General features: G+C 35.0%; 1 protein-coding gene across 5 annotated transcripts in view; it reads right to left on the reverse strand.

Moving 5' to 3' along the window:
• Positions 1-5502: 5502 nt before the first annotated feature.
• Positions 5503-17467, reverse strand: part of LOC128223773 (uncharacterized) — a 29955-nt gene continuing 17990 nt past the window's right edge. For 4 of the 5 annotated variants that reach the window (XM_052933149.1, XM_052933148.1, XM_052933147.1 and 1 more), the window contains 8 exons: positions 17120-17335; positions 16790-16891; positions 16250-16355; positions 15972-16091; positions 13763-13894; positions 12770-12888; positions 11240-11296; positions 5503-10352 (listed from right to left, as the gene is read on the reverse strand). In XM_052933149.1, the coding sequence (XP_052789109.1) occupies positions 10194-10352; positions 11240-11296; positions 12770-12888; positions 13763-13894; positions 15972-16091; positions 16250-16355; positions 16790-16891; positions 17120-17335 (1011 nt within the window). In that variant the 3' untranslated portion in view covers positions 5503-10193. The remainder of the gene's footprint in view (positions 10353-11239; positions 11297-12769; positions 12889-13762; positions 13895-15971; positions 16092-16249; positions 16356-16789; positions 16892-17119; positions 17336-17467) is intronic. The other variant, XM_052933146.1, reaches the window with a different exon arrangement.

The following is a 17467-nucleotide window of genomic DNA, read 5'->3' on the forward strand; positions in this document are numbered from 1 at the left end:
CCTTGTAACATAAGTAGGTGCACGATTTGCACGAGATTTACCAGTTGAAATATCCGACAGAAAAACAGTTGTGTGTGAGATTTATCAAACACTTTTGCAGGCCTATGATTGGCCGGCTGGAGGTAGCTGTTGTCTAAAGGTTAAAATAACACATGTAATGCTACAGTGTATGGTTCATATCCCCGATAATGACATCAACCCCGCAATTCATTCCTTATATGTAAACCAATAGTTTATTATTTCATTCAAGAATTGTTAAAAAAAAATACTTCATTTCATTTAAGAAAACCTTTCAGTAACCCGTTCGTACCCATTCTGTAAATAGAACGACCCGACTATAACCGGAAACATTTTTTTCAAATGACGTCACAATAACGCGGGAAAAGATCAACCACATGAAATCACTTTAAAACGTAAAATTGAAACACTTCTGGTACCAATATATTTAAAATATAATAAACTAACACTTTTAAAAATGTTGATCTATATTTTATGGGACCTGCAGACACAATACAACCAATAACAAGATCGATAGTTTTCATGTATATTGTTATGCAATGAATGCCGAAATGACGTTCATTTAAGGAATGGAAGTTGAGGTGTAAATATGTTGAAATAGTAGGGGCACAGAGGATGAATATCACCTCATATGTATGTATTTGTCGCTGTTATCGTCAGTTACGTAAAACCTATATTCAACGATTCTACTTTATTTATCCATCTGTATTCATATTCCATCAATAAAAACTCACTTATTAATAATTCAACTTAATAACTGCCACTGTTAACATAATACTTATCTGGTATTCAATTTACACAAACCTTTTAACTTCATCTAATTATATTATATAATATTATGTTTTTTGTGTGTTTTTTAAAGTTTAGATACGTGAAATGTTTATTCATCCTTTTTGGTATATCAAAACAATCATATTAATTGTGATAAACCGGCCTTACTCAGAAGTACCAGTCCATCTTTGAATAAATACAAAATAAAAATAATGTAATTTGTTGAAGTGTTCCTAATAGGACACTTATTTCTATATCCATTAATTTAATATTTAGCCAACATGCATGTCTGGGCAAGAAATCAAGCAAGCTTATTAAAAGATCATTATTTTTCTTTGTATATAGGTATACTGGCCATTTGTATGAGCAGCGTGGTAACAATACCAGTAGGAATCAGAGAATTGAAGACAGACAACCTCCTAGTTGAAGATCAAAGGCTTACTAAAACTCCAAGTGGCAACAATGAAGATCAAAGAACTGCCGAATTTCCAAGTGCCAACTCTCTAGGACAGAAATATGACCAAAAGGATCGAAAACCTATGGACCTAGTTAACAAAGAGAGACCTACTGAGTTTCCAAGAGCCATCACTCAAAAACAAACTTCCCATATAAAAACGTCTATCAATGCATTTGTACAAGAGAAGTCGCGCAGATCAAAACGACAAATAGAAGAAATCAATATTACTGCTGATGAACAGACAAAGAAAACTACAAATGTAGAAAAGGCTACGTCTACTTCATCGGACCTCATAAGCATGTCAACTCTTCTGCTGACACCATATTTATTCCACCCAAGCGTTGCAAACCGACTCGCTTTTTTTGAGCTCATTGATTTCTTTTTGGACAAGCTAGGCATAACCGCGGAGCAAAGCTTCATATTTGTGGTTGCGGCAAAAACACTCAATATAGAATCCCTGTTAAAAGGTCGACTAGAATTTGTAAATTCCCGCACAATTGATGCACTGAAAGAAGAATCGAGCGCTTATTTGTTAAGTAAACGTGGTAAAGATTTTAATGCAAGGCTGGGTTATGAGATTGGATCAAAATTGATTGCTTGATTCATAATGAAATACTATATTTCTTGGTATCTATTCAAAACAATCTGGATTATGAAATAAGTTTCATATTTTAAATTTCTGTTTACAATGTATTCAATTAAGGAAAGAAAACAACTTATTAATTTGAAATTGTAAGAGTTTGAAAGGATGAAGGAAATCAAGTATACTGGACTCTGGACTAGCTTCAAAACTACTTGCAATCAGAAAATACGTAACCAATAAATCCCTGTGATACCTGAGTTTTTGTTTACTGTCTAGGACAGTACAAATTATGATTAGTTTAAAAATGTTCAAATGTCAATGCAATCAAATGCGCTGAAAACCCGTCTTGGCAACATAAAACATGCTATTTAAAACATAATAAACACCTGCTCACGACCAGTACCAAACAACAGAAAACTCAATGTTATATGACGTTATAAATGAAATGCGCTGAAACACATTTTATATATTAAGCACCATAGTTGAAGGTCCATGAAGGCTCTTGAAACGACCCCTTTATGTTAAGAACAGAAAATTACATTTGAAGCTTATTAAAATTAATAAAAGCATACCATTTGGCTGCACTTTTTGAGTATTTGCCCTCTATCCTAGATAGTTAGATACTGAACTGAGAACTAAATTTAACGTAAATCGATCTTTTAACATTATAAATAAACTTGCAGCCATCATGTCAAGTTATAACAGTCGGAATATAAGATTTTTTTCAAAATTTATATTTCATGTTATGAAGAAACGTACTGATGCCCTCGCTATAATTGCTTCTTGAGTTGATGCATTTATTGATATTCATGCATATTGTATATACTCGTCGGATATAAATATGTAACATTGATCTTCTTTGTGGTCATTTGTGTATATATGATAGTGTTTGTGTTTGGCCAAAGGCATGCATTTGCTGATATTGCCAATAAACTGAAACTAACTACTATTTCTTTGAATGATAACTCAAGTTATGCTAATTCAATATTCATGAAATAGGGTCTTTACTATTACCTGTGGCATAACTGATATATATATATATAAGTGCAGCTGCCGGGAGCGAAGCCAATGCGTGTACGATGTTGTGTAGTTGCTTTTCAGTAGAACTGGTGCATAACTATGTTCTGATATTTAATGTTTAGCTTAAGTAATATGATTCTCCCACCTCAAGAGTTTAAATATACTTTTATACTGCTAGGCACACAGCTGTCTTGCTGCGTTCTTGGTGTAAATATGTAGATGAATAAATGGAATACAAAATTAAGTTTTATTGTAATTCCATAAACACAAAACATTAATTCAAACACAAAACTTAATTTTACAACATTTTGTTCCTTTTGAATTATTCGAATTATTTTTTAGTGATGGTCAAGAGTGAAGTTTTTGCCGACAACAATACCAACAACCATCGCACTAAGGCTTTCACAATACATTGACCTTTTCATGGGAGACAAGAGCACAGTCAGTGGACACAAATTCTCCTTCGATTGTATCAGAAATCATCGAGGGACATTACTGCCAGAATTATGGGCATTCGGAGCTCCTCGGCCAACCTCGGATGTATTTGGACGGTTTATCTACTCAAAAAGTGGCACGTTTAAGTCCGCTGCAAGTAGATCGCGTAGTAATTTTACAAAGCAGTTAAACTTTATGACTTTACTCGTGGGAATCTTAATTTTGTTTACAATAATTCACTTCACTGGCAAACAATTTAAACTTCGATCAATAAATACAACTCTAAAACAATACATTTAATTAATGATATAATTCAAAAATTTACGAACTACTTCAACTGATGTACCGGCATACGTCCGAGGTTGTTTTCGATAAAATGGCCGAGGATTTCCGAATGAATTATGGGATGTTACATATATGCTGATTGTCACGGGTGTCATGAAACATGCAGTTTCTATGTGACTATCTTGAAAAAGATTGCATGACTTTCAGTATACTGTGTCATGACTTGATTTGTATCATTCGAAGAAGCAAAACTATTTTCGTATAAAAAAACTTTAATATAAAAGGTATATCATTGACCTTCATTTGCACGCACTGCAAATACCTACAGCGTAATTTAGGCGGTTAAACGAGTAAGATAGCAGCTATTAATTGACAAACTCTGTGCACCCATGGGAAACTCGTGTGCTATCATGTGAATCTCTTCCTTAAAACTCCAAGTTTTTAGGGACAGTATAAGCATGTATACAGGTATGGCAAAAAAACAATAACCTCCCCTCTTTATAGTACATGATATTCAATACTTCTTCAATCAGTACTCGAACTCGGCGTCTGTGGGCAATACGCGGGAAATAAAACTTTTGGTATTCGGTATGCAAGCTATAGTGTTTTTCTAACGAACTCGGGCCCATATGATTCTTCATCAAACAAAGAATGTACTATTTAAGGCTTGGATTTGTAAAAATTCTCATAGGCGATATCGTCCAACCCCATCGCAATAAAAACAGATTTACAAAAATGCTATTGATGCTACTGCTGCTGCTGTTAATGATGATGATTCTGTCGCGATAATAGGCCTCATTCGAGAGGAAGATAATTGTTATAGGCCGAAAAAATGTAATTAGTAGCTGCTTTATATGGAAACCTATCTAAATCAATCATTTCTGGGTTTCCCTGCTACTTCTTTCTTTATCATTTTGCGAAAATAAACAGTTGTATTTGAACCAAGATTGTTTATACCATAATAATTTATTAAAAAGATTGTACGCTAGCCTTTATTGATATTGAAGCAGTCATCACTGTTTCAATGCAGAATTGTTATTAAGTTTTTAAAATGGAAAGGATTGCATGTTACATTTGAATATTTTTTAAGGTCTAAGCCAGGTTTTAAAAAGAACATGGTGTTGCAAAAATGGACAGGGTGCTTATGCAGTGTGTGTATACCACGTGATAAATTGCGTCATAAATGCTACGTCGGAAGGCAATATTTTGTTTCGGATGAAGACTTTAAACAAAGATAACTTCAATATTTCTTCACCATTTTAAATGAAATATAACGCAGTCTACGCCGCTTACGGAGCCCCGCCTTCGGTCTTTTACCAGAGTTTAATTGAGTTTATTTTTTTAAAACTCTTTGACATACCTTTTCACAATACAGCCGTCTGACGGAGCACTGTCAAAACATTATTTTTGAAACAGGTTTGTCGAAGTGTTTGATGAAACTAATCACCTTATCAAACTTCTGTAATAACACGAAGGCGGGGCTCTGTAAGCGGCATAGACTGCCCTATGATTTATTTAAATTGGTGTAGTTAAAGAAAAGTTATCTTTGATTTAAGTCTATTTTAAGAAAAAAAATCTTTCCGACGTAGCATATATGACATACTTTATCATGTGGTACACACACACTGTTATGGTGAAAATGGCACATTGTATCAGGGTGTAAACAATTGAAATATTATGAAATTGACAGAAAAGGTAAAACTTGTGTTAAGTAAATTAAAGTAATATTATATCTCAACTGTGAAATGTTTTCTAAGTTTGAGTGTATGTATAATCATATACATGTAGTAAGTTTCAATCGATTCAAAAGAAAGAGCATTTAATTCTATGTAGTGGTCTGTCATCCTCACCAGTGGCACATAGTCTGTGACTTTTTGGCAAGATAAAAAACAATCCTTAAACTGGAAGGAAAACAATAAATCAACAAAACCGATTATTTATAGAGATCGTTTATTTACACCGCTTTAATCTTTAACAAGGTAACGCACACTCATACACCACATCTTTGCAGCATCAAACAGTCTACAGTCAACATCATTTTGTCAAATGTTTTTACAAAGAATTACAATATCTCATTTAGAACAATATTTATAAATAAAAAAGGATGTTTGTACAACTGTAAAACAGAAGGAAGGCTGGGATTTTAATATTTTTACAAGAAAAAAAAAGTAATATTTGGAAAACAAAAATTTACAAATCTGTTGTGTTTACTTTATCTTTTCTAAATCAAATGCAAGAATGACCACAGCAAAATGATCCCATTCACAACATGTTAACTGCTAAAATGACCCATCCCGTGGATGTAATAACAAACAATAGCGCAAGGGAGAATACATTAATGCTCGTCTATAACTGTTGTTTTTCAGTCAAACAATGGGCAGAACTCTACATTTATCAAAGTCAGAGTTAAGGACCTTGCTATACCTGTTTCTTGCAACTTGTGCACAAAGTTTAACAGTTTTTGAGTTATGGTAAAGTTTTTGCATGATGACAGACAATGCAGCCAAGCCAACAATAGCAGTTTCAACATACTTTTATTTTAAATTTAAATAAGAATTTCCTTTTAAACTTTTATCAAATGATGGTCAAGTATAATGATGAGCATCAAAACCGAAAACCTATTCCTTTATTCTATATAATAATCGGTCATAATTTTCTTTTTAAAGTTAATTGCCACATATCATGATCGACTTAATAAAGAAAATAACCTATCCAACACAGTACTGGTACTTACATTGTTTACACATTGAACTCAATCCAAATTCTGTTTATGAATATATTTATCTCAACACCCAGACAGACATCGTTTTCACTTAAATGTGATACATCAACAAATAAAGTACACTTTTTCTTACAAATAAGAAGAAGATAAATAAAGTTTCTCAAATTCAAATAAATAACAGCATGTAATGCAATAAATATTCTGCAATAAATATCCTATCTGTAAAATAATAACAACATATTTGAAACTACACAGTGTGTTTAATAGTTATGGCATCATTTATTCATTACTTTCAGCACTTTATGTTGTATTCTGGAAAATATTCTGAACCCTATCATACAGTTAAGTAATTTTTGTTTAAAAATTCCATAACAATTCTAAATTCATCCAAAACGTTAAAACATTCAAATTGTCAGTGTTCCCATGGCTAATGCTATGATTACTTTCCAATTTTAATAAAACTAGAATTCCCCAAATCTGATGTATCATCTGTCAGAGTGCTCATTTTTTTCATGTAGAGGTCACCATGGTTGTAAACTTTGCTCTATTTACCTAAAATCAATAAGGCTCATCTACTGATAATGACTTAAGTCATTTAAAAGTAATAAATTGGAACGTAATGTGACACACGACAACCCCAGAGAAAGTCATCCATGACACAAATGACCCCCGACAAAGTCATCTGTGACACAGATGACCCCAGACAAAGTTATCCATGACACAGATGACCCCAGACAAAGTTATCCATGACACAGATGACCCCAGACAAAGTTATCCATGACACAGATGACCCCAGACAAAGTCATCCCTATGTGTAGATCATATTTCGGAGGCAACACCAAAAAAAGACAGTTAACAGGTGTTAGAATGAAACAAAGGAATGGGAATGTAACAAGTGCAGAAATACATGTCAATACACACAAGCAACATTCACTATACCTGTATGAACAATCTTTATTTCATCATCAATAAATTACTTCATTATAAAATAGTCACATGTTTTTAAAATTGCAATATCCATGTACAATGTACATGTATATTAAAACTTTAAAGAAATGAAGACTAAAATAGAATTATCCAAGCAAAATATAATGGTATGCATGTACATAGTGAATAATTAAAATATCAAATCTGAACAAATTGCACTGTTATGCCTATCAGCTACTACAACAATTTCTTATGAAACATTACAACCGTGTTTACGGTGGAGAATTGTCAACAATTCTAGTTTCTCCATCTATACAAACATTTTTCTTAATCATTCAAATACATGATTAAAAACAAGGGAAATGACATTTACATCCAAACATTGCTTTTATCATACAAACACATTACTTTCGTGATTTCAAATCTATGACAATGGTATGACATATCATTTTGTCCCGCCACAACAAACGAAATACTAACCCTAATGTGGACTAGAATAAGGTTAAACCCAAAATAATAACACTGTGCTCCTAGAAGTTATGTATATGTAACTACAAAGCAGCCCCAATAATTATCTATAATTGTATTAAAACAGCATCCGGTATAAGTTTGCAAATCTGGTTTACTTGCAAACTTAGTTTTTTTATTATCTTATTCGCAAATCTGACGCAGTTGTATATAAGATCACTGTTTTAGATTGCACACAACGTCACAAGTGAAAACACCGATGTAATACTCGAAATCAGGTAACATCTTGCAATGTTATTTTCTTGAATAATCTACAATATTAAATTAATGAGCAATAATATCATGACATGGCAATGGGCAAACTTTCTATGTGTCGCTTTTGAAGTTGATATCTAAGATAATAAAAAAACTAAGTTTGCAAGCAAACTGGATTTGCAAACTTATACCGGATATTTGTATCCATAAATTGCATGTTTTATCTAAAGGCAATACCAAAGATTTCACCACATCAATACCGGATAATATTTGATAGCAACTAGAGATTGCTTTTTTGAAAAAGCGCATGTCTCCCCCATTGTGTGGTCGTAGGTGAGAAATAATCAATGATGGATCCCAAAATCAATAGGGGCCATCAACTAGTCATGACTAACTGGCATACCAAGTATGAAGTTCCTGGGTGTAAACGTTCTTGAGTTATTGAGCAGAAACCGGTTCTTCACCTCAAGGTCAGTGACCTTGACCTTTGACCAACTGATTGCAAAATCAACTAGACATCATGACCAACCTCACTTCAAAGTTTGGTGAACCTAGATCAAAGCATTCTCCTGATATTGCACGGAAATATTTTTTTACATTAGAGGTCACAGCGACGTTGACCTTTGACCTTGTGACCCCCCAAAATATAGGAGTTTTCTAAACCTCATGATCAACCTCCCTACCAAGTTTGGTGAACCTAGGTCAAACCATTCTCAAGATATTGAGCGGAAATGTTTTTTACATTGGGGGTCGCCGCGACCTTGACCTTTGACCTAGTGACCCCAAAAACAATAGGGATCTTCTACACCTCATGACCAACCTCCCTACCAAGTTTGGTGAACCTAGGTCAAACCGTTCTCAAGATTTTGAGCAGAAATGTTTTTTATATTGGGGGTCGCCGCGACCTTGACCTTTGACCTAGTGACCCCAAAAACAATAGGGATCCTCTACACCTCACGACCAACCTCCCTACCAAGTTTGGTGAACCTAGGTCAAACCATTCTCAAGATATTGAGCGGAAATGTTTTTTACATTGGGGGTCGCCGCGACCTTGACCTTTGACCTAGTGACCCCAAAAACAATAGGGATCCTCTACACCTCACGACCAACCTCCCTACCAAGTTTGGTGAACCTAGGTCAAACCATTCTCAAGATATTGAGCGGAAATGTTTTTTACATTGGGGGTCGCCGCGACCTTGACCTTTGACCTAGTGACCCCAAAAACAATAGGGATCCTCTACACCTCACGACCAACCTCCCTACCAAGTTTGGTGAACCTAGGTCAAACCATTCTCAAGATATTGAGCGGAAATGTTTTTTACATTGGGGGTCGCCGCGACCTTGACCTTTGACCTAGGGACCCCAAAAACAATAGGGATCTTCTACACCTCATGACCAACCTCCCTACCAAGTTTGGTGAACCTAGGTCAAACCATTGTCAAGATATTGAGCGGAAATGTTTTTTACATTGGGGGTCGCCGCGACCTTGACCTTTGACCTAGTGACCCCAAAAACAATAGGGATCTTCTACACCTCATGACCAACCTCCCTACCAAGTTTGGTGATCCTAGGTCATGCGGTTTTCCAGTTATCGATCGGAAACGAAGTGTGACGTACGGACGGACTGACGGACTGACGGACTACCGGACTACCGGACTGACGGACAGGGCAAAAACAATATGTCTCCCCCAGAGAGGGGGAGACATAATAAAATCATTGCTAATGTTATGTTGTCCTATTCCTCACTGAAAATAACCATTACCGAACTGTCTTCTTAAACAGAATGTGAGTTATTTCCAAATGGAGTAAAATCCTCTTAAAAGGGTAGAGTTTGCCAGTATAACTGCGAATATGAACTTGTTTTAACACAAGACATGAGAAATGAACACTGGGTGAGCAGCTGTACTAGTTTACTATTTCTATTCACCAAACCAAATATTCCACACCTTAAGCCCTTGTTTCTATATGCATAATTTTGTATCTAATAATGCCATCTTTTCTACAAACACAGACACAGAATCTGGTTTAACATGCATTGTACCATCACTAGCTCGTCTGTCCATTAACAAAGTCGGTCTAACACAATCTTTCCCTCCGAACATTTGCATTTTACAACACTTTTTCTAGTATAAAACATGTGTTTTCAGAAATGTCATTGCCGCAACCTTGCCGCCTTGCATTCAAACTACACCATCCCTTCCTTCAAAGACATTCACCACCCCCTTATCACTGTGCCCCTCCCCACTCCAATATTAGCGTTTTGGGTAGACTCGTCTACTAGAGAGCCTGTGGCCAGGGGCAGGCGGTGCCGGTTGCTTGAACGCCTGATTGGCTGGCTGAAACTGGGTTGGGTTGAACATCGCCGGCATGGAAGAGCCGCCCCCACTATTAGTGTCCGGCTCTGAGGGAACCTGCAAACAAAAATTTCAACACTATACTTCAATATACCATGAGATTTAAGCACTGGCCTTTCAGTGACAAGTTGGACATCAAAACACGGCCCGTGCAATTTCATTTTTTGTTCCATATTTCAACTAGTTCTATAAAACATATAGGAAGGGTATTTAGTCTATATAATGGAACTTTAAATGCTCTTCAATTAACAAGGCTATTTTTTCCAAAGTTCCCAAAATTATCTTTATTTGCAAATAATAAATGAACGCATGTGCAAAGATAGTGTATATAATGACATTATCAGCTTTGACATAATGTGATGTAATTTTAACGCAAATACTACAGAGCACACATAGAATCTTCTATGTACACATTTTGGTTTAACTGTTGCAATTGTTTTATTTGTCTATACACATTACACAATAAAAAAGTAATGCAAATCTTCATTCCATTTTTGTTATAATTCTGAGAGTATGACCTCTATTAAAATTCTTCAAAAAACATGCTTGAGTAAAGATTTCAACCAAATGTAAACCAGAAATGCAAACAGGGATAGCCAACTTGTAAGTGTGTGGGAAACATAAACTGTTAGTATCCTTAAAAAGGCATTCTGTTTTATGGAGATAGAGATAAATTATCTTATTAATTAATGTGGCTGTAAGGGTTTTCAATACGGCTAATATACTAATTCGATCAACGATGAAAAACAGTCTCAGCAAAAGCACTTTCGATATTTTTACTACAGCATTCTACTCAATTGACCAATATATTGGCTATCATCTATTCAGTACATATCAATATTTCCTTTAAACATCATGCCTTTAACATTCTGAGGATAATAAGTCACAACAAAGTGGAACACGGAGAACACAGCTACATTTTACAACAGTGACCTCTAATATACCTTCATAATTTTCTGAACCTCTCGCGATAGAGAGCTCCCTGAACTGGCTCTAGATAGCTGTAATCACAACACCCAAACATGCAGTGTGTAAATCAGTTTCATGCAACCAATCGACAGGAAGTATGTAAACCAGTCACTATCACATAACAGGAAATAATTGTGTACCAGTCAGGGTTCATACAACCGGATGAATGGTAATGAGTGCACCAGTTTATTTTATTATATAAACAGTCACAATACAGTCAGTCAATTACATATTTTCCAAGACTATAAGTCTGTGCAATAATAAATAGTAAGTTAAAACACCCACTTATGTTAAAAAGCTCATACACAAGCATTAAGAAGCCTATCACTATAATACTTGAAAAGGTTTTTAGGCAAAGTACATGCCACAGGCTACACAAAAGATAAAAATCATATAGCCATTTAAAAATTCCAGCTAATTAAATATGTTCACAAACTTTAACCAAAAACATTGACCGATTCATTGCATCCCGCTTTCAAAAAGTCTTACACTGTATTGTCTGTAGTATGCAACAGATGGAGTCCATGAATTGGACCTCAGCGTATGGCGCTATCAAGCAGGCATATTCTTCATTAAGTTTGTTGTACAAATCATTTCTTAGCAAATATATTTGTGTTTATTTTTCTCTCATTTTTCTCATTAACCTTTAAGTCTAAATCATTATTCAAAGCATGACAGAGCCACCATAGGACATGTAAATCTAGATCAATAAATGACAGTTAGACTCATCCTTCTTTGCCATTAAATTAAGAACTGTATGTTTTGTTCAAGTAAGTTAAAGAGTACATGTATATATATATATATATATATATATATATATATATATAACCCCATAGTTAATGTTAATGGATGCATACATGTACATCAGTACACATTACAAATTTTACCAGAACAGTTACTAACTTGGATGTTAAAGCATTGTTTCGTGACCCTGAAAATCATTACAATAAAACGTAACACAATTAGGTCGGTGAATGTCCGTGTAGATACACATGATTTTTGGCACATTTTGTGGCAAAAAGAAACCAATGACATTGCAACGATGATTTATTTGATTTAATCTGAAGGCAAAGTTAAAAATCGTTATAAATCAAGGCCTCAAACTTATATCGCATATATGCAAAAACAACTGGAAGCAAGAAGCATACAACTTAGGAGCAACTATGCTTTATATTTGGACTTTGTGAACGAAAACAAGAGCATAACATAAGACATGCATAACAAGCACATTTATAGTTGCTTTAACAGTTGCAGCATATTGACTACCTTCAACTTAGAACGTTTCCAAAATATGCTTTGTAAAAAAATTCAAACATCTGAATTAAAGCTTAACGAACCATACATTTTCATAGCATTTAATGCAAAGAAAACTTAATGAGAGATTATTTCTACATGTTCCATGCCTTACAAACATATACTGGATGCAAAACTTTAAATTTCTATAAACAATATCTGTCTTTCAAACAACAATGGTTTAACACTATTGAAACCTTGATGAAACTTACATTTTCTTGCACGGGAGCTAACTGCTGGTGTCCAGCTGGTTTTGCCTGTTGGTTGGTGTAATCTGCCCCTGAGCTACTTTCCTCTTCAGGAATCGAGTCTTGGGACTCGGATGAACCATCTGCAATTGCACACAAAATGATCTAGTCTTTTTCCCTTACTTTTTACAAAACAAACTCATGTATGATGAAGCAAATGATGATTTTCATCTACATCCATACTAAATATAGCCAAGCCGATTATTTCACACCAAAATATCAAGCTTAAACAGTTCCACTGATAACAATTTTTTTTTTTTTTTTGAAAACATCTAACCAATGGTACAACTGTGAAGATTGCACCTATCCTGATAAATCTGCATCCTTCATTTAAGATTACACCTATCCTGATAAAAACTGCATCATTCCTTGAACATTGCACCTATCCTGTTAAAACAGCATCCTTCCTTTATCATTGCACCTATCCTGATAAAACTGCATCCTTCATTTAAGATTGCACCTAACCATATTAAACTGCATCCTTCAACATTGCACCTATTCTTATAAAATTGCATTCTTCCTTTAACATTGCACCTATCCTGATAAAACTGCTTCCTTCAAAATTGCACCTATTCTGATAAAACTGCATCGTTCCATTAACACTGCACCTATTCTAATAAAACTGCATCCTTCCTTTACCATTGCACCTATCCTGATAAAACTGCTTCCTTCAACATTGCACCTATTCTGATAAAACTGTATCATTCCTTCAACATTGCACCTATCCTGTTAAAACAGCATCCTTCCTTTATCATTGCACCTATCCAGATAAAGCTACTTGCATTTAAAAATGACCTTAAAGAAAAAAGACATATCATCCAGCTAGAAGAGTTTTAAGATTACAGGCGCTGATTTGAATTTGGACACAGTGTTGAATGGACATAGGCAACTAGGTATTTAAACTGAGCTGCATGTATCCGTGAATGCCATACATGAAACTCTCATCATGTGACCTACCATTCAGAGACATGGGGTTGAATATGGCGGGAGCTGATTTGGAGTTTGGTAATGTGTGGAAGAGGCTGCTGGGAACATTTGTAGAGTTTCCTGGGTTCGGGTTCAGCACATCTACATACTGCTTCCGTGCTCCTGTGGACACAAGACATTGGATTGTAAATTCATTGTACATTGTATTGAGGTCTTAATTGTACAGACTTAAGTTTGCAGCACAGAAGATGAGCAGAAAAACTTAATGTAGATGTACCACTAGTTTAACATGCATAAACATGCAACTAATAACCTTATGTTAGTAGTATATATGTACAATAAATACACTGAATTTCATTAGAAAATATACTGAAATATCCCAAATTCAAGACATTTAACTTTCAGTAAATAAAAACAGTTCAGACTTAACTTAATGTTCTGAAACCAGTAAGATATTTTAACTGTATTCTGCCATTTTACACTTGTACATAAAGTGTACTTAATCCCAACTTAATCCCAAAAGCAAGCTAAGTTAAAAGATTCTGTCTGTACAATTAGCATGCAACAAGCCCTGCACTGTAAAGTGGTTTCCAGGTTTGCTGACATGCGAGAGTTTATATAGCAGGCTTGTTGAATTAAACACTTGATAATAAAATTGGACTTATTCATCCAAAGCCTTATTTCATCTCCTGCAGGTGCAGTTTGTATGAATGAAATATCCCATCACAAACATGCTATTGAAAACAAGAATTTAAAAGAAATATTAAGGTAGAAACGAGTGTATAAGGGATCTGTGTATATGTTGTCACACTCAGAATAAATTATATTGCAGATTAATATTCCTTAATCACTATGTGCAGAAAGAGGTTTCAAAACTAAATATTGAAACGTGAAACGGGCAGTTTTTTGGCATCCTATTAAATATTTAAACACAAAAACAAATTTGAATTATCTGAAAAGTATTCACGGCCTTCCAAACTTGTCACACCTTGTGCAATCCTAATCTGGGTTCAATTAAGGGAAACTATGAAGTCATATTTGCTGCTAACCTAGTCTATACTACTAGACTATTTCCACTTGTCACATTTCACGTTTACCATATAGATTATATATTTATTCTTTATTATTCATTTTCCTATTCCCCAAATGCACACCCTGTCAAACCCTCAAATCCAATCATATCAAAAAATATAAAAATCTTTGTCAAAAATGGAATAATAATCAGGATTATTTCCAACAAAACCATCTAGAGAACTTATTGTTGCAAAACCAGTTGTTTTTCATTGTATGGTTTATTTGCAAGTACTATGGTACATGTTCCTGCAGAATGTGTCTGTTGACAATGTCTGTATCCATAGAAAGTGTGCATACACATGGAAGTGTCTACATTTCACATACCGGTACATCACAACTGTTTGTTAAATCAGCACTTTTTGAAATATGTCTCCTGGTTGATTTATTCACATCACCCAGCTCTTCTAACTTGTGGACTATAAAGATTTGAGTGGATTCTAAGTGTGTCAAGGTCAAAATTAGACTGGTTTTGCAACAGAAAGAAGGAAGCCTTTCTAAAGTATTGCCATTTAAGCAAGAGGTTATGTAAATCATACAAACCAATTTCTGTAAAAGCAAGAGAGATATGGTCATCAGTGAAACACAGTGTAAGAAAGCATAAGAGATTAGAAAGCAGAACTGGCATGCTGCACAAAAGGTGATTTAATCCCATACAATTGAGAATAACAAGATCATTTTTACTTTTGGAAAAGTCTGAATATGCCATTCATAAACACTCACACATTAACAATTACATGTGTGTTTTAAGTATAAGGAAAATGAATTGCTGTACATCATACTCAACTATAACACACTTTACATTCTAAAAGTCTTAGTTACTGACTCTATGTGAAAAAAGAACAACTAAACTCAAGTTTGATAAACATACAGAATTTCTAAAATCATTTACAAGATTGTTTACATGTATTAACAAGCAGAAATCATTGCGAAATGGACACATATGAACATTAAAGTGCAAGAAATATCAAACCACCGAATCATTGCAGAGAATTGGGTCATATTACAGCATGTAAAGTAAAATTATCCATTTTCCTTCAATTTGATATTTTTCTTAACTGTTTTATACCACAAAATGTTAAGCTAAAATTAAAATGAAGGATATTGCCTTAAAAGTGTGTCATTTAGTTGTAATAAAAAGAGAAAACAGTAAATCATGAAAACATACCAAAACCCTTCGAGTTTTTCCTGGAGAACTTGTTACCCCCAGACGGTATGTTAGAGGGGGTTGGGGCGGGGCCTGGAGCTGCTGGGCCTGGATTGGTGGGCTGACTTTGAGGCTGGGGCCCTGAAATGGAAACCATGTGTTTGATACTATTTTTCTCTTTAGGGTATGTCAGGAAACTGCTTTATATCTGATAATCAAATTGTCAAAGACCTACCTACATATTACTTTGATAACAAATACATTCTACCTGATAGAGGAACACTTGTAAGTCTCCATACCTGGTGTGGAAAGCTCATGGTCTTTAGGGGGTGGGAGGGCAGGGGCCTCCTCTACTTCATCAGCGTTCTTGTCCACCCAGCGCTTCTTGTTTGGGTCCCATACAATCTAAAGAGTACATGAAACAAGTTGTAAAGTGATTGTCATATGGCTCCCATACAGTCATCAGATCAGATATGCTTTCCACAACAAATGCACGAATATCACTTAGAAAGTATCCACCATACCATTGGAACAAAAGTTGTATTTTCAGTAGCATGAGACTATGACATCATTGTTGTTTGCTTGTCATTTTAACTCTCAGACCCATTTCTGCTTGTCGCAGTCCATACATGACAATTGTCAATAAGTGTTTATTGAGCTGGGTTTATACTCAAACCTGGATGTCCCGGACCTATGCGTCTGCATGGTCAAAGGAGTACAAAGGGAAATCAAGAGACCACAATGTGTGGAGATTTATGTGTGTAAAATGGATTGTGAGACTTTCAACTGATTTTACATGTGCTTCTATTTTTTTCCATTGAATTCTGAAAGACACTTACCGATGGTTCTTTATCATCAGGTAACTTCATTTCATTTTTCCGGGAGAAAAGCCCTCCAATCTTGGACAGCAGACCACCTCCACTGGCCTTTTGTTTGCCTCCCTGCAAAAATATATAGCAAAATAACAGTAACTTTCAAGTGTTTACATAATACATTTTACAACATTAAACTTCTATTGAATTACATATGTGTAGGTGACCAGAAAAAATTGTGTCAAGGAAGCAACAATTTCTTTATAAATCACTAATATTAACCATGCAAATAGTATTAAGCAAAAAACAAGCAAGAAAGAGCTTTTAGGAAAAGGCGAATAAGTTAAAAAAACTCACCAGTCCAGGGTCTTTCCCATTGTCAGCTGTCTTCTGTGACTTAGACCCAGGTCCAGACGGATGTCTGTCTCTTGGCCCACTCCCAGTACTACTTTCTGAGATGGTACGGGGCCTGAGTTTGGGGGCAACAATACGGCCCCCAGCAGGCTGCAGGTCAAATATACTCGGCTGTTGGACATAGCCTGCATTACTGTCTGTATGATCTTCACCCTCATCCTACAAAGTTAAGTTTTATATATGCATGTATTACAGTATTGTGACATTAGCTTAAGAGTCTTTTCAATATAAACTTTACCTATTTAGCATCTTTTTTATTATCATTTTGCTGCAAATTCTTGACCTTTTAAG

The sequence above is a fragment of the Mya arenaria genome, chromosome 17 (genome assembly GCF_026914265.1).
Source record: "Mya arenaria isolate MELC-2E11 chromosome 17, ASM2691426v1".
NCBI lineage: Eukaryota > Metazoa > Mollusca > Bivalvia > Myida > Myidae > Mya > Mya arenaria.